Source organism: Mirounga leonina, unplaced genomic scaffold (genome assembly GCF_011800145.1).
Source record: "Mirounga leonina isolate KUSES-001 unplaced genomic scaffold, KU_Mleo_1.0 Mir_129, whole genome shotgun sequence".
Lineage (NCBI taxonomy): Eukaryota > Metazoa > Chordata > Mammalia > Carnivora > Phocidae > Mirounga > Mirounga leonina.
Window position 1 is genome coordinate 12408967 of NW_023270323.1, and position 26575 is coordinate 12435541.

Consider the following 26575-nt stretch of genomic DNA (forward strand, 5'->3'; position numbering starts at 1 on the left):
TGACATGATACTATATACGGAAAACTCTAAAGACACTAACAAAAAGCTGTTAGAACTAATAAAAAAAATTCAGTAAAGTTTCAGGATACAAAATCAATATAGAGAAATCTGTTGTGTTTCTATATACTAATAATGAAATATGAAAGAGAAATTAAGAAAACAATCCCATCGATACATGCACCCCTATGTTTATTGCAGCATTATTTATAATAACCAAATTATAGAAGTAGTCCGAGTGTCCATCGACTGATGGATAAAGATGTGGTATATATACACAATGGAATATTATTCAGTCATAAAAAAGGATGAAATCTTTCCATTTGCAACAGCATGGTTGGAGCTAGAGAGTATAATGCTAAATGAAATAAGTCAATCAGAGAAAGACAAATACCATATGATTTCACTCATATGTGGAATTTAAGAATCAAAACATAAGAACAAAGGGGAAAAAAAAAAGAGATAAACCAAAACTCTATATATAACTATAAAGAACAATCAGAGAGTAAGAAAAAAAGAACAGAATCCAACCCAATCAGATACCACCATGGTGGCCAGCACCACTACCTGTCTTCTTCCTGCCTAAGGAAAGAAGTATGGTGGGAAAGTCATAAGCCCCTCAAAGGCAAAGAGAAGGAATTGCAGAAGAATCGCTAGCAACTGGGGAGATTGGCAGGTTGTTCCTCACTCTGTAATGTGCTTGGGGTGTTCTGAACCTATCACTGAGTAAAGGGCAAAAGAACGGCAGGGCAGAGAAAATTTTGTGACAATGTGAAGGAGCCTTCCATACTACATTTGTCCTATCAGCCATACTTGAATTTCCAGGAGACCAAGTTCAACCAGGGAAGGTGGGACACCTGGTAATGATATCCTGGCAGCAAGAAGCTGTGGGTATACTGCCCACTCGGAGAGCTGAAGGGGGAAAAATGAGGACAAGATATCGATTGCCCCATCTCCAACAGAACCATGAATTAATTCATCCAGAGAAACAAGAGCAACCACTGTAGTCCCCTACAGTGATAGGCTCTTAGAGATGCATTTGTCCTTGATCTCTTCTTCCCCTCTGTCAGTTCTCAGTATGAGAGCCCTCAAAAAGAGGTAAAGAAGACATTCAAATGGCCAACAGACACATGAAAAAGTGCTCAACATTGCTCGACATCAGGGAAATCCAAATCAAAACCTCAATGAGTTATCACCTCACACCAGTCAGAATGGCTAAAATTAACAAGTCAGGAAATGACAGATGTTGGTGGGGATGTGGAGAAAGGGGAACCCTCCTACACTGTTGGTGGGAATGCAAGCTGGTGCAACCACTCTGGAAAACAGTGTGGAGGTTCCTCAAAAAGTTGAAAATAGAGCTACCCTATGACCCAGCAACTGCACTACTGGGTATTTACCCCAAAGATACAAATGTGGGGATCCGAAGGGGTACGTACACCCTGATGTTTATAGCAGCAATGTCCACAATAGCCAAACCATGGAAAGAGCCAAGATGTCCATCGACAGATGAATGGATAAAGAAGAGTGGTATATATACACAATGGAATATTATGCAGCCATCAAAAGGAATGAAATCTTGCCATTTGCAACGACATGGATGGAACTGGAGGGTGTTATGCTGAGCGAAATAAGTCAGTCAGAGAAAGACATGTATCATATGATCTCACTGATATGAGGAATTCTTAATCTCAGGAAACAAACTGAGGGTTGCTGGGGTGGTGGGGGGGTGGGAGGCATGGGGTGGCTGGGTGATAAACCTTGGGGAAGGTATGGGCTATGGTGAGCGCTGTGAATTGTGTAAAACTGTTGAATCACAGACCTGTACTTCTGAAACAAATAATACATTATATGTTAAAAAAAAAAAAAAAGGAAGAAGATAGCAGGAGGGGAACAATGAAGGGGGGGAAATTGGAGGGGGAGACAAACCATGAGAGACTATGGACTCCGAGAAACAAACTGAGGGTTCTAGAGGGGAGGGGGGGAGGGGGATGGGTCAGCCTGGTGATGGGTATTAAGGAGGGCACGTACTGAATGGAGCACTGGGTGTTATATGCGAACAATGAATCATGGAACAGTACATCAAAAACTAATGATGTAATGTATGGTGATTAACATAACATGATAATTAAAAAAAATAAAAAAAAATATTATCAGTGATCTTTGAAAAAAAAAAGAAGTAAAGAGTATCCAGTTCATGGCCCTCTCAAACACAGACACACACACACATTCTCTCTCTCTCTCTCTCTCTCTCTATCTCTGCTCTGTCTCTGTCTCTGTCTCTCCCTCCTCTCCCCCATCTCATAGTGCTGGAGAGAGAGGAGAAGAACATGGGCACACTGTGCTTCCTCCCTACTTGAACTACCCCATCAAAACTGGTAAGTGCTGTAATGGGGAGGAACATAGCTGAGATTAAAACTAAGCATGAGTCTTCAGTTTTAAATTACACTGAAATTTAATCATTAAAAATGACTGGCATCGGGGGTGCCTGAGTGGCGCAGTCAGTTAAGCATCTGACTCTTGGTTTCAGCTCAGGTCGTGATTTCAGGGTTGTGAGATTGAGCCCCATGTGGGCCTCCATGCTCAGTGGGGAGTCTGCTTAAGACGCTCCCTTTCCATCTGCCCCCCCCCCCCATGCTTGTGCTCTCTCTCACTCTCGGCTCTCTCTCAAATAAATAAATAGTTCTTTTAAAAAAAAAATGACTGGCATAGTTTCTCAAAAGTTTAAACATGAAGTTACCATATAAACCATCAATTTCATGCCTAAGTATATAACCAAGAGAAATGAAAACATACGTCCACACAAAAACTTGTACATGAGTATTCATAGCAGCATTATTCATAACAGCCCCAAAGTGGAAACAACCCAATTATCCATCAACTGAAGAATGGATAAAGAAAATGTGGCATATCGATGGAATATTATTCAGCCATATAAAGAAATGAAGTACTGATACATGCAAAACATGGATAAATCTTGAATATATTATGCTAAGGGAAGGAAACCAAAATTCAGAAAGTGAGAATACCAATATATGCATCTGGCATTCCTTCCTCGTAAAAGCGGTCAAAACATTTTGTAAATTATAATTGATGTAGTTTACAATTGATAAATATTCACTGAATGAATAAACATATGGTAATAGTGCTAGAAAAATAGAGAGCAGCTGGATCTAGGCAAGATAAAGGTAAAGAAGACAGGACAAGAAGATTGAGTGTCCAAAAGAACCTTAAGAGAAAATAACTAGCAAATGGCTGTGAAATACTTCATATATCAGGGGAAGAAAAAGTCACCTTTTAAAATACATTACTCCAAGCACTAAAGATGTAAATGTTCAAATCACATTTTCACCTATTCATATTTCCCCTAAGTTCTCTTCTCCACTAATTGAGAGAGTGAAAATATGCCTAGGTTTATGCTAATGAGATAATCCATATACAGGCTATCTAGTTCCATATATTGAATTGCATTACAAATACAAAAGGCTTCAGTCAATATGATTAAATGTTAGAAGCGGAACTCAAGGGATTCAACTCCAGTAATTCACTCTCAAACTGGGGTTGAGGAATAGGATAAGAAAACCAGGGCTGCTTCTCTCTGGGGTAGTCCAATTCTCAAAGAAAATCCTTCAAGCCTCCTTTGCTGTCACCATAATCATTTTGATAAGCTCTGAAGGAGTCCCAAAAGTAATCTGAACAAAAAGAAAAGACATACTACAGAGGTGAACATTGTTTTTTGAGAATCTTTCCAAGTGAGTTCACTGTTTTGATAGCATAGGTCACAAGCAAGAATAGTTTATCTTCTGCTCTGAAGTTAGCAGGACTTACATGGGCTGCCCATCTGTTATTTTTTTCAGTATTCAAATAATAAGGTATATATTATAGATCCTGACTTCTAAACTGCCATGTCAGGGTATCCTGATAGACCAAGATGACAAAAATGATGATGGTGATGACGATACTAACAACAATACTTAATATTTACTGAGAGCTTAATATATAGTCAGGTAATGTAAGTATTCTAGAAAAAAAGAGTATTCTAGAAACATTATTTCAGGTATGCTAACAACACTCTGTGAGGTAGGTATTATTACTTACATTTAACTGATGAATAATTTAATCAAGTAAGTAAAAAGAAATTTACCCAAGGCTTACAGCTAATGATGGAGCCTGATCTGAGCCCAGGCAGTCTGACTCGAGAACCTGTATACAAAACAACTGGGTTCAGCTGCTTTCCAGGGAAATGCCCATACTGTACAAAGTCAATTCTAGAGAAAATTATGAAGATGGAATCTTCTCATAACTGGCTACCATGTCCCACCCATTAATCTCTATGGGTTTTTCTTTCTTAAGATTTTATTTACTTATTTATTTGAGAGAGAGTGGAGGGAGGACCAGAGGGAGAGGTTCAAGCAGACTCCATGCTAAGCACGGAGCCCACTGTGGGGCTCAATCCCAGGACCCTGAGGTCATGACCTGAGCCAAAATCAAGAGTCGGATGCTTAACCGACTGAGCCACCCAGGTGCCCCATCAATCTCTATGTTTGTCCAAGACATTATCCAGTGCTCTTCACCCCAAGTGCCCCAGCAGCAACAGATTTTCTCAATCCGTCAAAGTCAAAAGTGACCTGATGGGCATGCCCACAATTCATGCTTAGGTAATAATGTATGATAGAAGGTCAAGTGTTTACCTGCAGCATAGTTGCTTTTCCATCATTTTTCCAGAGATTATGTCATAATACAAAATTGCCAATTATAGGAACCCCAGATAGAGTTGCAGAACTGTCAGAGGAAGACTTTTTGGTTCGGTGGGCACTTTGGATTCCTTCACAATAAGCTACATCTAGAATGAGCCCAATGATCACTGTTGAGCTCTAAATTCATTAAACCATGGAAAACAGACACATAAAAGCAGGGGAAACGGAAGGTCTCAGGATAAAATCTACAGTCCTTAACACGGCTTACTTGTCTGTGCGTATCTCTCCAAATTAATCTCTGATCACTTCTTGTCTTCTTTTCTTCCTTGACCATAACATACTTCCCAACCATCTACCAAAGAGCCATGACCTACACCTTTTATTCTGCCATATATACCACCCTGACAGCTTGTAATAAAGTTGTATCATCATCTTTCAATTCTCAGTTCAACATATATTCTTTTGAAAAACTCTCACCGAATCTTGAAGTGGTAATAGGTGTCCCCCCTATGGCCTCCAATGGTAAATAGTTATTATATTGTATAGTAACTGCAGTAATCTGTAACATCCACTGAAATTTAACACTGGATTCATGATGCTTCATATTATTATATCACCTATTATAGGGACTGCTAACTCTTTTTCAATACCCATGTTCTCCTCTACTCCCAGGATAAAGCTGGGCTACATGGCCAGCCCCTTTGCAGTTGGGTTTGGTCATGTGACTCAGTACCAGCTAATCAAATGTGAACAGAAGTGGTAAGAGCCACTACCACACCTGGTCCATCCAAACCTTCTATGCAATACTCCCTTTTATATCCACCTTCTATTTGATGAGGAAGGGAATGACCCCATGGTGAATTAAGAAGCCAAAATTTAAAATTACAAAATTTCTGGCAGCCTGGATTTCTAAACATTTCTTTGGGGCAGACCAAGAAGATTCCCCTCACTTACTAGGAATCTCTTTTGACTTTCACCTGAGAAAGAAGCTGCTTCTTTTTAAATTCTTTTTTTGGGGGAGGAAGAGAACTCTGTTTGTTATAGAATTGGTTATACCCCCTTTATATTTCCTGGAAACTAACATAACAACTACAGGCACATTAGAAATTTATAAGTCTGTGTTGAATTTTTTAAAAAGTCAAATGAATGAATGAGTAGCATAAATACCTTAAATTCTTTTTGTCATACTAATATAAAAACAGCTAACATGTATTTTATGCTTGCTATGTGCCACTGCTTTCTAAGATCATTTAGATAAGTTAGTTAATTCAATCCTCTTAACAATGTTATGAGATAGGTACTTTTATTATCTCATTGCACAGATTAGTAAATTTAAGCTTAAACCAGCTTACTCACTCACTACTCAATGTATCATAATTAGTATCTGGCTGAGTCAAGATTCAATCCAAATAATCTGACTCAAAGTCTATATTTTTAAGCACTCTGAAATGGCTGCATAGAAGTAAGCTATTTTAAAAAAAGTCTTCAACTAAAAGCAGAATAAAATAATATTTTATATCAATAATACCATCTCTTGATATAATCATTTCTAGGAATGAGCTAAGATTTCCCAAAAAATTTATGATGACACACAACACCATCTTATATGTCTTTTTCAATACCAAGAGACTTAGTTGCTACACAGAAAGTCAGTTTTAGATTTAAGAATAAAATCCAAGTTTCAAGGTTCCTAATATTACCTTAAACACTTAATTGGGGTTTTGTCTTCTTTTAGCTCATATATTTTAACAAATAGCAAGTGCCTTAGAGATTTCTTGATTTCATTAGCTCACAAGTTTCATTAAATATATAAAATTAGAGCTTAGTCTTAAATCAGTAATCAATTCTTGCACATTTAGAGGTCAACCCTCAGGTTATAATTCACTCAAAATCACTTTATTCTCTAAGTTAAGAAAATTCAGCATTATCTAATATAGTGTCATCTTCATCATGTCCAGAAAAAAAACCCTCTCCACACAATCAGATCAATGTCTATCCTAGACAATATAGACTAGATTAATTGGGTTGGTGTCTATTTGGATTTTAGTTGTTTTATCAGGAGTCTCAGGCTGGCTTCTAAAAATCACCGCTTGGATACAAATGTAGGAATCCAAAGGGGTACGTGCACCCCGATGTTTATAGCAGCAATGTCCACAATAGCCAAACTGTGGAAAGAGCCCAGATGTCCATCGACAGATGAATGGATAAAGAAGATGTGGTGTATATGTACAATGGAATATTATGCAGCCATCAAGAGGAATGAGATCTTGCCATTTGCAACGACATGGATGGAACTGGAGGGTGTTATGCTGAGCGAAATAAGTCAGTCAGAGAAAGACATGTATCATATGACCTCACTGATATGAGGAATTCTTAATCTCAGGAAACAAACTGAGGGTTGCTGGAGTGAGGGGTGGGGTGGGAGGGATGGGGTGGCTGGGTGATAGACATTGGGGAGGGTATGGGCTATGGTGAGCGCTGTGAATTGTGCAAGACTGTTGAATCACAGATCCGTACCTCTGAAACAAATAATGCAATATATGTTAAGAAAAAAAAAAGAAGATAGCAGGAGGGGGAGAATGAAGGGGGGTATCAGAGGGGGAGACGAACCACGAGAGACGATGGACTCTGAAAAACAAACTGAGGATTCTAGAGGGGAGGGGGGTGGGAGGATGGGTTAGCCTGGTGATGGGTATTGAGGAGGGCACGTTCTGCATGGAGCACTGGGTGTTATGCACAAACAATGAATCATGGAACACTACATCGAAAACTAATGATGTAATGTATGGTGATTAACATAACAATAAAAAATTAAATATAAAAAAAAAAATCACTGCTTGGGATGCCTGGGTGGCTCAGTTGCTTAAATGTCTGCCTTGGGCTCAGGTCATGATCTCAGGGTCCTGGGATCCAGGCCCACATTGGGCTTACCGCTTAGCAGGGAGTCCGCTTCTCCCTCTACCCCGGCTCATGCTCTCTCTCTCTCTTTCTCCCTCAAATAAATAAATAAAATCTTAAAAAAAAAAAGAAGCACCTGTGTCATTAAAAAATAAAATAAAATAAAAATAAAAGTAAAAAAAAAAATCGCTGCTTTCCAGTGTCAAATTCTAATAGCCTGGGTATGTCAAACACACTCACAAATATCACCAAACTTGAATGTTAGCTATTATTTAGGTAATAATAAACTTTATGATAGAAGTAAAACAGATGGTTTCAAAAAAGCACTAGAATTCATCACTGGATTCATTTGCAAAATCTACACAACTGCCTTATATTTAGAATAACCATAATGATCATACTTCATCTCTGACTCAGCTGCTTCCCTCATGTTACAATATCCATAATTCAGGTCACAGTCATTTGTCATGATCATTAGTGAAAGATGGCCAGATATTGTCACCAAACTTGGTGTAAATCTGTTTTAAAACCATTTTAAATAGCTAATCAAAGGTGCCAGGGGTAGGGGTATTCAGGGTTGATTGAAGAACTTTTCTTTTTCACAGATTCTTCACACAGCGTAATTTTAACTTTTTTCCACATACAAGTGGGACTTAATTTCAAAGATTAAAAAAAGAAAAAATATTACCTAAAAACTGGAAAAATATAGTACTTATAAAATGTTTATAATAATTATGGGTATATTAATTCATTTTTTTAAATTGGCTACATGCAGCATTTTTCTGTGCTTTGTTGTTGTTGTTATTTGGAAACAACCCAAATCAACTTTATTTTTTAGGAATAACATTTTTTTTCAAGTAATCTCTGCACCCAATGTGGGTCCCAGTGTGCAACCTCGAGATCAAGAGTTGCATGCTCTACCAACTGAGCCAGCTAGGCACATCTTAACTTTATTGTTTAAATCTGCTCTGACTAAAATCTGTCTCTGTGTAAGTGCGATACTGTAGAAAATGATTTGAGGAGAAAGTTTTGGCTTAAATGAACTAAAGTTTCTCCCATTCTAAAAATTATAGGATACAAAGAACTTTAGTTTGATTTATTTTTAATGTAAAATAGCTCTATTTTGAGGTATACCTCCAACATTTTGCCCAAGGAACCCTGATCGGGGGTGGAAAGTCTTGTTTACAAACCAGGCACTGTCTCCAGAGAGAGGAGAACTTACAGGTATTTTTGCCTTTGCTCAAAAAGAAAATACAAGAAAAGTGGCAGTGAGACTTTCTAAGTTTTCAAACTTGTGCAGGTTGTGGTGTTTAGAAGGCAAGGTGCAATTTGAATAAGAACATAAAACACCAATAGTAGGTTCAAATAATTAAGTGTATAATGCACGAAACCAGATATATTGTTCTAGTAGAGATGAAAGGTGATGGTACAGATAAAAGAAAAACCTAACTGAAAAAATTGTATTCATTAACAGAGGTTTGCAACGTATTAGGTATTACGGACTGAACTGTGTCCCCCCGCCAGATTCACATATTGAAGCCCTACCCCTCACGCCCATGTAACTATACCTGGGGATAATTAAAGTTAAAAGAGGTTGTAAGGGTAGGGCCCTGATCCAACAGGTCTCTTGTCCTTACAAGAGGAGAAGAGATATCAGAGCTCTCTTACGCTCCTGTACACAAGGCAGTAGGCATGGGAGGACATAGAGGGAAAGCAGCTGTCTGAAAGCCAGAAAGAGAGGCTTCACCACAGACCAACCTTATCCTGGTCTTCCAGCCTCCAGAACTATGAGAAAATACACTTTTGTTCTTTAAGCCACCTTTTTGTTATGGCAGTCCGAGCAAACTAATACACTTTTTTAACATGGCTGCCATTATTCCTTTCTAACAGATTAATGCAGTTCTGCAACTTGAGTAGCATAGGTGTTCTAGAAATAGCTTCCCATCACGTACCAGAGAATAGGTCTCTTTGTACAACGTATGCATCCCTTGATGTTGTGGGCCTACCTATCACTCGAACCCCATTTCTTGTCACTTCACTACTCTCACAAAATGGAGCTATCTATTGATGTCTATTTTACAACTCTATGTCTTTCCTCTCCTCTGAATTCTTTTCTCAGTTTAACTACCTGGAAAACTGCCCCCAACCTTCAGCACCCAGGTAAGGTTCACCTCTTGCTTTGTGCCACCTTCCTCAACCCTTCTACACAGAATCATCACTCACTGCTTGGCATTAATTGTATCTGTGTTTTTAGACCATCCAGGGCTTACATGATTATCTGTCCCAATTATAATTTTGCTTACCTGTTTCCCCCACAGATGTGTAGTTTTTAATAACAAGGATAATACGGAGTTTGATTCTCTTTATTGAGTTGAGGAGAAGCTCAGTTAAAGTTTTACTAAAATAAATTGAAAACCTTTTTTTAGGACAGGAGAAACACACATTTCGAGGGTGTTAATACTCTCCTTTTAGAAATGCCTTCCAAGAGAGAGAAAAACAAATCCAGAATAAGTTTATTGAACGTTTTTAGCTGGTTAGGAATACTTAAAAGGGTGAATTTTTCATTTCATTAGTTATGTTCCCTCCAGTAATAATGAAATAAGCCTCATCAAAATATATGAAGGCCAAGGGCATTCTTATGCTTGAAAGCACCAATATTGAAAATAAACAAGCAAGAAGTAGTTCTGATTGAAAGCAAATCTAAAGAAAAGTTAAGGATTTAGGAGCAGGCAAAAAGCAAAGCTGAGGGAACACTGGATCAAGAGCAAGGAAATCTGGTTTTTAGCTCCTCATCTGCCAGTCATTAACAATATCCCATGGCCAATACACACATATATACACCCACGCACATGTGCGCACGCGCACACACACACACACACACACACACTATTCATCTGTAAAAGGAGGGCATTTATAACAACTAAATATTTTTTTCCCAGTTTTAACATTTTTCAAGATGTTCAATTGTTCTTCATTGAGATGATTCTTTAAAAAGATTTACTTAATGTGATTTAAACTTTGTTGTCATGAAGTGATTATGATTTAATATATTAAGTTATGATTTTGAGTTATGACTTTGATATATGAGGTTGAGAATGGTCGATACTATTCACAGCACCTGGTACTGGCACTGCCCTTCCTGGCTATAGATACCTTTCACTGACTGACTCACTAACTCATTCAAAAATATGCTTCAGAACTTACAATGTGCCAGGCATCTACCTTCACTTAAAGAAACTCCTTTTTTTTTTTTTAAAGTAGGCTCACACAACACAGGGCTCGAACTCACGACTCTGAGACCAAGACCTGAGCTGAGATCAAGAGTTGGGTGCTCGGCTGACTGAGCCACCCAGACACCCCAGAAACTACTTCTAAGTAAGGAATTGGCCATTCACAGGCAAATACATGGTCCTTAAATTTACTAAGTGCCCTCTAATACAGAAATGGTCAGTTTTTAATCTGATTCTTTGTGGATGTATTTCAACACTACCGTAAAAAATTCAAATTAAAAAGCACAATGTCAAAACTCCTGGTGTTTGAACTGCCATGAAAGATGATATAAAAAATAATAATAATTCAAAGTTATTTACCCCCTATCTTTGAGGAGGGGAGGGGCAGAGGGAGAGGGAGAGAGAATCTTATGCAGGCTCCATGCCCAGTGTGGAAGCCAGACATGGGGCTCGATCCCACAACCCTGAGATCATGACCTGAGCAGAAATCAAGAGTCATGACACTTAACCGACTGAGCCACCCAGGTGCCCCTACCCTATATTTTGACTGCTTTATTAACAAATAATATTTGGAAAGAAAATTAAGAAACTTTTTTGGGGGAAATAACAGTAGCCTGTCTTTGGTTTGTATGAGAATTAGTACTTTCTCGTCAACAGAACTCTATTTTGTTAAGTTTAGTTATTATAAGTTTAGAAACACTGGTAATATAATGATATCAAAATACAACTTATCTTAGAAATATTATGAATTAAAGTGATTTTTATTTTGAGGCAATTTTCATTAATCAGAATTTTTTGCATTTTCTTATTTATATTTCCAATTTATTAGCAAAATAACTATGCTGCACTGAAGACCATGTGTAACTATGTAGACCTTCTGGGGAACTACACAGAGAAATTACATAGCATAGCCAAGGCTGTATGATAAAATCCTCTTTGAGCAGCTTAGGGCAGAGTTCCTCAGACTGGGGTTCCTGTGCATATTCTCTGACATCTGCAAATTCTCAGATTGTAGAAACAATGAACTTGGGCCTGATCCACTCTATCCCACGTTCATTAGTAGAAGATAACACTAAGCTCACCAAAGAGTCAGAACATTTGTTTGATCTTCTTTCACCATCTTCACACACTCAGCTCCTGAATCCTCTGCTCTTCTTACCCCACCCCCGACACCCTCCCACCCCGTTTAGGGGATCCAGGAGGATCTTACCTAATTAATCTTTTAAATTGTACCCATTGTGGCCAGACTATACCAGAATAAGACTCCCTGGGATAAAACACTGGATCTTACTCATACTTCCATTTTATTCCATGTGTTTCTCCATATCAAAGTCCCCATAGTGGATCCTCCATATTCTGTTTTCTCACATTAACCTGATCCCTTTCTGAGTTTGATAAACACGATTTTATATTCAAGATAATACCATAATGTAATCTATAGTATAAAACAAGGTACAATGAGAAAAGAGCCCTAGAGTATAGGATAAGAGAAAAAAGACTCTATTGCTTTGCCTCTAATGCCCATACAATCTTGGTCACATTGCCTCCTATCACTAAGCCACAATTTCTGCATCTGTAATGCTAATCCCCACATTCCCACTGGTTTGCTGTGACGAATGCAAGAACTGGTATGGAAATGCACCATTAACTGTCATGATATTTTTATTAATCCTTATGGGATACACTTAGTAACTTATTTATGAGGTCTTTGGCTAAGGATATATGAGGTTGGACTTACTTGGAGGCAAATCACGGCACCACTGTCTAATATGGAGTAATGCATATTATTCCTAAACCTTGGTTTCTTCATGCATAAATGGAGATAATCCTACCTCATAGGATTATTTTAAACATTTCATAAGATAACATATATAAGTTCATAGTCTAATGCCTGGCCCTGATAAATAAATGCTTAAAAAGTGGTAGCAATTTCAAAAAATATTTATAGGATGTGCATTTGTTGCTATTTTTTTATAATTCAACTAGACAAATGAGAACTTTGTGAAATTATAATGTCTGAGAACGTAAAATACTAAAGCAGAGCCCTGACCCAAATTCCTAATTAAGTTCTTGAACTTTAGCACAAGGGAAATAGCCTCAAAAACATACCACTGGGGATGTTTATGTCATTCAGTCTATAATGTTTCTTCTTTCATTTATATGTCCTATAGCTATAGATGAAGGGAAAACACACTGGGGATCCTTCAGGGGGTATCTCCCTCTGATGATCACAGCTAGGAAAGCTTTTTGTAGCTACAGGAAGAGCTGGAGATTTTTTCCTCTCACTCACTGTAGCCTAGAGATTTGTGGGTGAGAAAATGATAAGTGAACAAGCAAATACAAGGCCACTAAGGAACCACAAAAGACACAACAGCGATTCCCAGAAGAGTATATTGTGCATGCTGATTGGATGTATCAATGTTGTTCCATTTAGCACCATATCCATATTTTATGTGAGTTAAGGTGGAAGGAAGCCCCCGGGAACTGATTGCTGAAGGTATCTCAAAAATTACTGCAAGTTGTGTTTATAGTTTTCCTTCAAATCTGTGCTTGTAACTGACTTCTAAGAAAAGGAAAGATGTTTTGGCTACAATATATAGCTTCTAGCAGATGTCCATTAAAATTTCTCATAAGGTAAGTATGCCCGAGGGACTCAGACATTCTGTTCCAGTTTAGTAAAAGTCAAAATTAATATTAGACAAGTATGATTTGCCTCTTGGCCTCAATTAGCGAGTCCATCATCTTGAACCAAAGTAAACAATGAGAAAAAGTGTGAAAGATGCCAATGAACCGAAGGGGACCAGGGAAATTGGGTTGACCTCAGACTCCATCAGTTTCTAGCAAACCCCTCTACCTCTTGGCTTGCTTATGACCACAGTGCTTTTTATTTTCTCTTACTTACCAAGGGCTTCGTTTCATCTTCATCTTTGAAATAATAGAGCTGATCTCCCTTGAGCACAAACCAGCGAGTATGCCAAGTCTTGACAAAGCCTCCTTGCTTCCTCAGCCACCCGCACTTCATGGCATTGTTCCGCCCTTGGCCTTGTTGGGGGCTCTCGGTGGAGTCATTGTTCTCCTCCATCATCAAGCTGATGAACTTTCCTATTTAGCAAGCAAGAAGAAAAAAAGGAAGAATAAAGTACTCTGACATATTCAACTCCCTCCTAAATCACTTCTGTCCCTTAAAAAAAGCAGGAAGAGTGAAAAATGTATATTAACATACTTGCCAAATTTCTAGAAGCAAACCACAGACCTGACAACAACATGCCTGGGAAAAACTTGGGGAAAGTTTGTTGTGTCTTCCTTTAAGGAGTTAGTCAGCTGGGTGATAATATTCCTTTTTTCCTAAGTAGAACTAAAGAATGGGAAAGTTCTAAAGGATAAGTGTTAAGAAGCAATTTTTGAAAATAAACTAAAACCACCAACAAAAACATAATTCTCATGGTAATGGGCCTCTGTGTCTGGTTGCACTGATTGGGGCCTGCGTGTGCAGGCCTGGGATTATCTGAGCAAACACTAGCCGGACACATGTTAAAATTTAAAGGGACTATTTTTAAAACCTCAATGGAAGACATTTGCTTTACACATGTGAAAATTTCTCAAAATGTATCTGCTCCCCATTCACCCAAAGTATCCCCTTGAGAGTTTCTTTGGCTGGTTGGTCAGGAATTAGTGCAGCTGAAAAAGTCTAGGAAACAAACAAACAAAACCCTGCTTGGCCAGTTGAGTTTCCTTCAACTCCAGGAGTGAGTGGTGCACTCCAGCTGCACGAAGAAGAATTTTCAAGGTTACATGTGAAGGAGCCTAAGGTCACACACACACTATACATAGCAAGAAAATGAGTCTATCACAGAGAAAATACGAATCGACAGGTGAGAAGTGAAAGTGTCTCTGTAACAACAGAGGAAGTGGCTTTCCCGGAGAGCAGGGGACCTGTGGTTACAAATAAAAGACATTTCCTGTCCCTGAGGCTTCCGGCAAAGGCTTCCTGATGTTTCTTTCTAAGCACTTTTTCAGGAAGTGAGAAGTTCAGACTTTACCCTGTGTCTCTGAGGAGGATAGGAGAATACATATTAATTCGTAAAACAGAGAATATTCCTGTTTGGCATATTCATGCACAGAGCTCTTATTTTTTTCTGCTTGATTTCAGAAAACAAGCTGTCCTTCTGTAGTCTTTATTTCCACCACTAATTTTTAACATGATTCATGATTCTCCCTGCCTATGTCTTCTATAAGTACAGAGAAATCACCAAGAGCATCATCCACTGAACTCTTGGCTTTAATGCTTATATTTTCATGACTCCAGAATACATCAGAAAGTATTTTAATAGTACTGATTGTAACAATTCATTAAAACAGGAATGAAAACAAATTATATCATATCCCTAAGAGAAAATAATACCACAACTATTGCAGGATGCATAAAATTAAGTTTTACTAAAGTAACCATGATTTTTATAGAGGAGGTATTTTTAAAAAATATTTTATTTATTTATTTTAGAGAGAGCAAGAGAGAGAGCATGAGCGGGGAGGGAGTGGCAGAGGGAGAAGGAGAAGCAGACTCCGGGCTTGACCCCAGGACCCTCCCGGGACCTGAGGATCATGACCTGAGCTAAAGGCAGCCACTTAACCGACTGAGCTACCCAGGTGCCCCAAGAGGAGTTTTAGTATTTCTACAGAAATCACATGGTTCAAATTCTACCCTTCATCTTTAAAATGAGAATGCTGGGTTGGATCATTTCTAACCATGGTCCCTGAGAAATTTCAGCACTCTGAAATCTACCGCCTCTGTAGTTCCATAAGGATAAAGACACCAGATATTATCAACACCTAGGACAATGTCTGACATATGGTGAAGCTCAATCAATGTTTGATGAATTCATAAATTTTGTAATGGGTTTGGTGCTAGATATCTAAAAGTGAATATGATCGCTCTCTGAAACCTGATCCTGACCCAAACCCGATCTTAGTAAGTGGTACCATGATATACCCAGTTAAGGGAGAGAAAAAGAAAGAAAAAAAAGTGGGGAAAAAAAAAAAGTGATCATTTTTGATTCCTGACTCTTCCTCATCCTGAATATCAGAAGATTATATATCTCCCCCAAATATTTCAGATCCATCCATTTGGCTCCATCTCCACCACCACTCTGTGACCCAAGCCACCCTTGTCTTTGACTAGAGGGTTCTAACAGCCCTCTGACTGGTCATTGCTTCCATTTTTAACCACAAACACAAACATATGCTCACACAATTTCATTCTCCACAAAACAGCCAAAGTGAGCTTTTAAAAATTTAAATCAAATAATGATTTTCTACTTTTCAATTTTTAGTGGGTCCCATTGTACTTATTTTAAAAACTTGGGCTTTAACCATGACCTGTAAGGCTCTGAGTCATTTGGCACCTGTTTACTGATTCATCTAACCTCATGCCACCTCCTCGTCATTTCCCCCACTCCAACACACGTGCATGCGTGCGCGTGTGTGTGTGCACGCACACACACACACACACACACACAGGCTCTGATGCAAGCAACGACACCAGCTTCCTTTCAGTTCTGGAAACACCCAAGCCCCGTTATGCCTTGAATCTTGATACTTGCTGATTTCTGCCGTGGCTACTCCATCTCACGCTCTTTACATACCTGACCCCTTCTCATTCTTTAAGTCTCAGCCTATACACTTACGAATCACCCAGTGAATCAGTTCCCCTGTTGCTATTCTCCGTCACTGAATTCTGGCCTCTGTCTTCCTGAAACTTAACTAAATTGTTATTTCTTTAGCTGTTCACTGCCAATTATCCTTCCAGGAGACCATAAACTTCACAAGGTCAAGGACTTGCTTTTCCTCACTATAGTATACCCAGTGCTTTTAAGAGTGCTTATTTGGTATTCAGGAAACAATTGTTGAATCAATGAATAAGCTATGTGACAACCACAATAGAATTCCTACAAATAATATTTTGAACTTCCTAAATTGCATTTAATGCCTTAAAGAAGATTGTATACTTTAAGACCCTGATTTTTTTTTCCTTTAACATAGAAGACGTCAATTAACATGAACATTGTACTTAAACACAATGTCAAAATCATCAAACCTAAAGGAACCTGAAACTGCCTTTCATGAAAAAATACAATATTCAAAATTTACACTTTTTAGCCTTGGCAGGAAATACATGTAATCAATTGTGGTTTAGCATGAAGAAAAATACAGTTTATTCAAATTCTCAGAGAATGATTTAACTGAATTTCCACTGGGAAAGTACTTTCCCCGTGGTTAGGACATGGCAGCTGAGTAGTACAGGAGATTACAAAATAGAACTCTCAACTTAAGTGTTTAGCAAATCCATATAACAATGACAACACAACAATAACATAAATAAATGGTTACTCTAAACTAAAATAAAAACAGAACTGATAAGTTAACTGGTGTCTTCAAATCAATCTTAGGAAAAAGCTTTAGTAATGATAACTGTGCCAAGCTGGGGCTTAGGAAGTTCCCATCATTTGATGGGCTGGTAGCTTTGAATTATTTTTCAGTGGTGGAAACTGGTTTGTGTATCCTTTTTGCAATCAGATAGGCTGGGAATGCAACAGTATTACATGGTGCAATCAGAGATGAAATTCATGCTCCTAGCAGAATTTTCTAAAAGTCAAACAGCACACTCATAAGTACTTATATATGTGACTTCATTTCAACAGAGATAAATAAACAAGCACAGAAACAAAAACAGGTACAGAATGTGATATGCCATAGAGTTGCAATAGCATATTGCATGACTACAGGACTATATGACTACATATGTTCAGCAAACACGAGAGAATGACAAAGGAGGGAGCTCGAGAGAAGGAGAAGGGAGAGAGAACAACTTGGATAGCATGACAATTCCACCACATGGCCTCTGTGACACTCAGTGAACGCGTGCTCCCGGGACAAGGGGGAGGTGCCTTCTTGCAGCCATGGTCCTTTCCCTCAGCCTCTGGTGGGGTGAGTCTCTCACTGTGCAAATGTGGCCCCAGAGTTTCAGAGTACACGTGATTTCACACCGCGCGGTCCCTCAACACCAACAGGTACTCCCATTGTTCCGTCAAAGAACAGTGATTTGTTCTATTGCTAGGGCAGAAAACAAAAATAAAACTGGCAGATTTGGTAAAATGCTGCAATTTGTGAGAGATTTATGTGACTTTCAAGAGTAATTTTGTTCACATCAAATTGTCACCTTTGGGGTTGACATGAGAACCTGATTCCTTTGCAAAATGAATGTGATTTCACTGTATACCACATATAACTACAGATAGTCAATATTTATCAAATTCTAACCTTTTTTTTTTAAAGCTGTTCTGTAGCTGTTGCTAACATGATGGTTTGTCAAGCAGTGGTATATTTTATTGGGCTGTATGTCTAAATGCTAGCATATAGCCTTTCTATAGGTAATGGTTCACACAACAAAAATATGCACACGGAATGAAATAGTGTATGTGCATATATGAGTGCATACACACGCATGCGTGTGCGTGTGCTTGTGTATGTGTGTGTGTGTGGATGGGTATATATGCATTGTTGTGTATTCTCCTTAGTGAAGAAAATCCTGAAAGGCAAAATATTTATTACAGTTTTTTCTCTCATTTAAAAATATTAAGTTCCTGGGTCCCTGGGTGGTTCAGTCAGTTAAGTGTCAGCCTTTGGCTCAGGTAATGATCCCAGGGTCCTGGGATCGAGCTCTGTGTCGGGCTCCAGGGAGCCCACTTCTCCCTCTCTTCCTTGCTCGTGCTCTCTCACTATCATTGTTGCTATCTCTGTCACTCTGTCTCTCTCTCAAATAAATAAATAAGATCTTTTAAAAATATATATATATATTAAGTTCCATGGCACTAGAAGACATGTACGTATATTCTTGCAGATCTGACATTCTTTGACAAAGCAAAAAATAAAATAAAATAGCTCTGCCACAGGATGTTAATTGAACAACCTGATCATGGGATATGTCACAGTTAGTCTATAAAGTTATAGGTTTATTTTAATTTTTATTATTTCCCAGAACATTTCTTCCATAACTGCAATTGTTTGCCTGATTTAGAACTTAAAACTCTTTTTAATCTTCTAAATGTTTAGGTAATTTCAGACTTGACATTTCTCTCTCTCTCTCTTTCTCTGTCTCTGTTGTTTTCTCTCCATGAGAAGGCACAGGGAAAGGCCATATGAACACACACCGAAAAAGTGGCCTTCCGCAGGCCGAGAAAACCTTTCCAGAATCTGACCATCTTGGCACCTTGAGCTCGGACTTTCAGCCTCCATAACTGTAAGAAAATAAATTTCTGTTGTTTAAGCCACCCAGTCTAGGATAGTCTGTCATGGCAGCCAGAGCAGATTAAGACAATGCATATTTACAAAAAAATACACAAGAAACACTTGAAAGAATTAAACCTTAGTAGCTTGGGGTAAGGTTAACTGCTAACAAAAGAAAACTAGTGAGTGAAAACTAGTTCAGCCTCTGGCCCTCGCTCTGCAGCATACCACCTCTTCCTTGAAGAATGGATCAAACTGCGGTGCTTACAAGAGAATCAGTGCTCTAAGTCCGAGAATGCAGGGGATCTAGTGTAGATCATTTTTTAGCTCCAGGATAAATTCCAGGAGCCTAAATCTGTTTTTAGAAAGCAGTTTCTTAAAGTACCTCGAAAAGAGCCTGAAGTTTCACAAAGGGTTGTTCTCATTGCCTGGACTTCGTGGATAACCTTTATTCATCCTTCAGCTCCTCTACAAAGGCTTCCCTTTCATCCCCAATCTGGATATTTCCCTTCCATGAGTTCCCACATCACTGGGAATAACCTTTATTTCATGTGGGCCACATGCTTACTACTCTTCAGTCTTTGACAGCGTAACACATTGTGAAAATGGGCTCCCTGTAACCCCCCAGACTAATTGCATATACTGAATATTCAAAAGTTTGTTGAATAAATGTCAATAAATGAAGGAATGTATGCATGAACAAAACATCAGTCTTTGGGGACTACTAGAATTGGCCCCAGAGGCCTCAAGGCTCCCCAGAGTACAGTGCAAAAATCCTAAAACATTTCATGTTCCTGAACACCAGAGCAAAGACTTCAATCCAAATTCTCCCACCTAATGCTAACCCTTTAAGTTTTTAGTAGTTTAAGGCTAAACCGAACTTCGGAAACTCAACAGTGAGCAAAGAAAACTTCCACTTGTCTCACTGGATGTTACTCTTAATTATAATTTGAGTTAAAAGTAAAGAAACATTTCTTCTTAAAACTCAAGAGTTTATGTGTGAAGAAAACAAAGGAATTAAATAAAATGCAACGGCTATGAATATGAAGTTTAAAACAGTCACCAAAAGAGCATACCTGGGGGAACTGTAACAGTAATAATTTTATAAATGTGCAGTTCTTTTCCTGAGGAAACACTAAATATCCTATTGCTTGATTCATTTGAAATTAAATTGTCCAAAACATCAGAGAATAGGCAATACTAGAAAAAGTATGTGTATGTGGGGGTGGAACAGGAATATCAATGTACATTTTATATTTTAAGCTTCAATATTTCCTTCATCATTTGGTGAGAAATCAAAATGATTTAACAGGATGAATCATTTTTTTAAAAAGCCCTCTTAAGGGGTGCCTGGGTGGCTCAGTCAGTTAAACGTCTGCCTTTGGCTCAGATCATGATCCTGGAGTCCCAGGATCAAGTCCGGCATCGGGCTCCCTGCTCAGCAGGGGGTCTGCTTCTCCCTCTGCCCCTCACCCTGCTCGTGTTCTCTCTCTCTCTCTCACTCTCTCTCTCACATAAATAAATAAAATCTTTAAAAAAGAAAAAAATCCCTCTTAAGTATTTATTTTGTTTTTGTTGTATGTTGAATGCCTCACACTCTAGAGAGAATCTGCTCACTCTTTAGGGGGTTTTAAATTAGACAGGGAGAAAAGTACATACTTTTTCATAATTTTAGTACATACTTAGATGTGTCCTCCACCACCACATCACTATTTGAGGGATAAGTGGGAAAAAAAAAAAAAGAATCATTGGAATTCCCAATGCTGATAACCTGAGTAGAAACAAAAATCAAATCAAAACAAATACTTTACCATCAATGGGATTAAGAGAGAAATGACAGATATATGGCAACCATACAGATACTCTTCAAGCTTACAGCAGACATTATTAATTAATCATAGTTCTCTTTCCTGTGGAACCTAAAATCACCCCCAGATGCCTTCTCAATACAACACTGTAGACAGCCACAACCCATCAATCATACATGAAAAGGAGAGGGAGACTCTAATATAAAAGAGAAATCCAGGTGCTCTACAAAAGAGAATGACATTTGAAATGGGAAAAGAAGAGAAAGTCAACTTCTCCCCCCCCTTCCTTTTTTTTTTAAATTGAGATACAATTGACATAACATTATATTTAGTTTTACATGTACAATGTAATGATTCAATATTTGTATACATTGCAAGATATTCACCTCAGTAAGTCCAGTTAACATCCATCAGCATGCACAATTACAAATTTTTTTCTCATAATGAGAAATATCAGAATCCACTCTCCTAGCTATTTTCAAATATGCAATGCTATATTATTAACTATAGTCACTGTGCTGTAGATTACTGAAAAATATGGAACACGTCATGAGCCTGTATGTCTGTCTACACAGGGACCATGTTAGCTTCTCTGTATTACTTCAATTTTAGTATACGTACTGCGGAAGCAAACATTGAAGTCAACTTTTCTTAATGGAAGGAAATAATAGCTCACTGAGAGCTTTAAGACAGCAACTACCATTGTGTCATATGGCCACAAAGAACAAAGAAAACAGATCTTAAGTAGGGAAAAGGTAATACTAGTTGGATGTTCCTATTTTATAGTAATCCAACTTATGACTAGATCCCTAAAAATAGGATCAGAAAAAAAAAATAGGATCAGAAAGCTGAATTTATAAACATCTCAATTTTCAAGCTTTTGTGTGTCCCTTCCCTCCCTCCCTCATTGCTCATTAGTAAAACTTTGTTTTGAAAAGCTGTCTCAAGGAACCATGAAGTTGTCCACACCTAAATCTGAAAAGTAACGGGATTATAATACCCAAATGATGGGAGAGCAATGGCAGCAATGAAGGAGGGCTTTTGTACACAGTGGAAAGAGCAGGGAAAGCCAAGCTGAACCAAGGAGAATGTTGAGCAAGACAGTCAGGGTTGCGGGGGGAGGGTAAGCTGGGTCCTCTCCACAACAGGGAAATAACCTCAGGGTTTATCATTTGTAGAGCTCCTCCATCTCTGTCCACTAATGATCACCTTTTTAAGCTTAGATAAAAGCCTGTATGAAATACTACTTTTCATGTCAGATTCCTTTAGTGAGTCCAACCCAGGAAAATCAGATATGTTGTCGATTACATTATCATTTCAAGGCTCTCCGAGGGGCCAACTTCAAAGAAAATACAAGTAGGGAGCTTTGGCTGAGATAGTCATTTGTCTACAATGAAGTCTCAGGTTTTCTTCAAACGCAAGCCTTGAGGTACTTAATGATTTCCAATAAGGACCGCTGCTTCTTTGTCAATTAATCCTGTGTGGTGAACATCATCAGCCTTGCTTTATAAGCTCTGGAAAATTACTAGGTACTCTGAGTATATAAATCTTGTCCTAATCACTGAACCACAGTTCCTCTCCCGGTGGTTTATTATATTGAGGTACTGACAATAGAATGTTTTCATTAGAATTTGAAGAAAGTGGAGGGATGTCACAGTGAAAAAAACCTAACTGCTATTCTACTTTATTCAGCATCATTCACATTATGATGGACTTTGATGTGTTACACTTTGATCTTGATTGAGGTATCATTATGCTCATATAATCTGAACACACTTTAGTTCTTCAAAATATCAAATTAATTGACACTCTAGTTTTAGATAAGCTGAATTGAAACCTAGCTTTGCTTGCCCCTGAATATATTTAATTAGCAGTTCAGTGAAAGATAACTAAATCCTAAGCTTAAAAAAAAAAAAACAAAAAACCATTTTTTTAAAATAGGAAGCTTGGCAGGACATATGCTATCTGGAACTCCCCGAAGCCTATCTTTGCAGAGCTGTCCTTCCCTTGGGCCATGTTGTTTTCAGTTCAAGGCCACAGGGTAGGCCTGGATGTGATTATGCAGAGTTCCTGAGCTACCCCCCCACACAAACAGTGACCAGCCTAGAGAGTGGGCATGTGACTGAAGCAGTTCCAACTGGAGTCCTTCCTCAGGACAGTTATAGAGACACTGGAAGGATGATGAAATTACCTTCTGTGGGTTCCAAGTTGAGCCAATAAATATATATGTTGAACACAATGGAAAGCCAGATTTCTCACTGATGGTAGAGAGAGTTACGAATACGGAAATGGGAAGAAAATAATGTATCCTGTGGTTTGAGATTAGAATTAGAGGTATCAGTATGGACTCATAGTTTTTATTTTATTTTTTAATAAAAATTGTATATATTTAAGGTGTACAATATGATGATTTGTGTACATATACATAAAAATGATAACTATAGTCAAGCTAATTAACATATCAGCTCAACAGTTACCTTTTTGTGTGTGTGATGAAAGCATCTAAAATCTACTCTCGGGGCGCCTGGGTGGCTCAGCCGTTAAGCGTCTGCCTTCCGCTCAGGTCATGGTCCCAGGGTCCTGGGATCAAGCCCCGCATCGGGCTCCCTGCTCTGCAGGGAGCTTGCTTCTCCCTCTCCCACTCCCCCTGCTTGTGTTCCCTCTCTCGCTATCTCTCTCTGTCAAATAAATAAATAAAATCTTAAAATAAATAAATAAATAAATAAAATCTACTCTCAGCAAATTTCTAGTATCCCATAAAGTATTGTTAATTATAGTCATCAGGCTATACATTAGAACTCTAGATGTATTCATCCTAAATCTTCAACAAAGCAGGAAAGAATGTCCAATGGAAAAAAGACAGTCTCTTCAACAAATGGTGTTGGGAAAATTGGACAGCCACATGCAGAAGAATGAAACTGGACCATTTCCTTACACCACACACAAAAATAGACTCAAAATGGTTGAAAGACCCAAATGTGAGACAGGAGTCCATCCACATCCTAAAGGAGAACAAAGGCAGCAACCTCTTAGACCTCAACTGCAGCAACTTCTTCCTAGAAACATCACCAAAGGCAAGGGAAGCAAGGGCAAAAAAGAACTATTGGGACTTCATCAAGATAAAAAGCTTTTGGACAACAAAGGAAACAGTCAACAAAACCAAAAGACAACCAACAGAATGGGAGAAGATATTTGCAAAGGACATATCAGATAAAGGGCTAGTATCCAAAATCTATAAAGAACTTACCAAACTCAACACCCAAAGAACAAATAATCCCATCAAGGAATGGGCAGAAGACATGAACATTTTTCCAAAGAAGACATCCAAATGGCCAACAGACACATGAAAAAGTGCTCAACATCGTTCGGCATCAGGGAAATCCAAATCAAAACCTCAATGAGATACCACCTCACACCAGTCAGAATGGCTAAAATTAACAAGTCAGGAAACGACAGATGTTGGTGGGGATGTGGAGAAAGGGGAACCCTCCTACACTGTTGGTGGGAATGCAAGCTGGTGTAGCCACTCTGGAAAACAGTATGGAGGTTCCTCAAAAAGTTGAAAATAGAGCTACCGTATGACCCAGCAATTGCACTACTGGATGTTTACCCCAAAGATACAAATGTAGGGATCTGAAGGGGTACGTACACCCTGATATTTAGAGCAGCAATGTCCACAACAAGCAAACTGTGGAAAGAGTGTCCATTGACAGATGAATAGATAAAGAAGATGTGATATGTGTACACACACACACACAATGGAATATTATGCAGCCATCAAAAGGAATGAGATCTTGCCATTTGCAACAACGTGGATGGAACTGGAGGGTATTATGCTGAGCGAAATAAGCCAATCAGAGAAAGACAAGTATCATATGATCTCACTGATATGAGGAATTCTTAATCTCAGGAAACAAACTGAGGGTTGCTGGAGTGGTGGGGGGTGGGAGACATGGGGTGGCTGGGTGATAGACATTGGGGAGGGTATGTGCTATGGTGAACGCTGCGAATTGTGTAAGACTGTTGAATTACAGACCTATACCTCTGAAACAAATAATACATTATATGTTAAAAAAGAAAGAAATCGATAGTAGGAAGGGAAAAATGAAGGGGGGGAAATTGGAGGGGGAGACGAACCATGAGAGACTATGGACTCAGAAACAAACTTAGGGTTCTAGAGGGGAGGGGGGTGGGGGGATGGGTTAGCCTGGTGATGGGTATTAAAGAGGTCACATTCTGCATGGAGCACTGGGTGTTAAATGCAAACAAGGAATCATGGAACAACACATCAAAAAGTAATGATGTAATATATGGCGATTAACATAACATAATAAAATAAAAAAAAAGAACTCTAGATGTATTCATCCTATATAACTGCAACTCTGTACCCTTTGACCAACATCTCATGGTTTTAAATACATAGATGCAAATATATAGAAGCAAATAGAGACATATGTTTACTGCTGTCTGCTGAGAAGGCCTAGAAGTAATAATACACCAGTAGCAAGGAATGAGTATATCTACTGTCCAGATCTTGACTTCAAATACCATTTCTTTGAAATGGAATAGTGGCTACTTGGATAAAAAGTTGATTCCAGGGCTTGGTCAAAAAAAGAACAAGATGAACCTAAAATAATATGTGCCAGAAAGTAAGGAAATACTCAGGTAAGATGGGAAAATAGCAAAAGGACACAGGAGCTAGTTTAAAATCACTGGCCAAAGATAGGACAATTTAAGCATCTGAATGAACAATACTAACAGATAACACCTGTAGAATAAAACAAGAATACATGGGGACACCCGGGTGGATCAGTCAGTTAAGTGTCTGCCTTGGGCTCAGGTCATGATCCCGGGATCCTGGGATCCAGTCCCACTTTGGGCTCCTTGCTCAGTGGGGAATCTTCTTCTCCCTCCCCCTCTCCCTCTGTCTTTCCTCCCTGCTTGTGCTCTCTCTCTCTCTCTCTCAAATAAATAAATAAAATCTTAAAAAAAAAATACATGAGTTTTATTGATATAAGAGATAGATGAATAGACAAATAGATAAATAGAAGTGAGAAATCTCTTTTTTTTTAGTAGAATGTCAATAAATAGGAAAGCAATAATAAAGTTGCAAATTATCAATGGATACAAAAATTAGTGGGAAAAAGGTTTGTTGGGGAAAAGATATTTATATAATCTCAGAGAATCTCCCACAAATTAGTCATTATTTAGAAAGGGTAAAACAGTAACTTTCCTGAGGAGAACCCTGGAAGACCCAAAGTGATCAAAGTTTTCATCATCAGTGTTAGAATAAGCTGACATCATGTGCCTCCTGACATAATGCTCAGAAAAGGACACATTATTTATCATTTCTGTCATACTCCTGCCAAAAATACATAACCTGAACCTAATCATGAGGAAACACTACACAAGCCCAAACTGAAGGACATTCTACAAAATAATCAGTCTGTATTCTTCAAAAATCTCAAGGTACAAAAAAAAAAAAAAAAAAAAAAAGACAGAAAAAGGTAAGAGATTATTCTATATTCTCCAGAATAGATCACATACTGGATTTTTTTTCTGGCTCAGGATCCAAGCCAGGAACAAGCCTGTGTTTAGTTGTCACTCATGTCTCTTTAATGTACTTTCATTTGGAACAATCTCTTGCCTTTTTCTTTTCTTTTTT

General features: G+C 38.4%; 1 protein-coding gene and 1 pseudogene across 2 annotated transcripts in view; both read right to left on the reverse strand.

Annotated features, from left to right (window-relative positions):
* The window catches only part of ARHGAP24 (Rho GTPase activating protein 24), a 508514-nt gene that overhangs the window by 411311 nt on the left and 70628 nt on the right, over positions 1-26575 (reverse strand). For both annotated transcript variants that reach the window (XM_035004596.1, XM_035004595.1), the window contains exon 2: positions 13722-13921. In XM_035004596.1, coding sequence (XP_034860487.1) covers positions 13722-13904 — 183 coding nt within the window. In that variant the 5' untranslated portion in view covers positions 13905-13921. The remainder of the gene's footprint in view (positions 1-13721; positions 13922-26575) is intronic.
* LOC118010943 lies at positions 21442-21542 on the reverse strand (annotated as a pseudogene).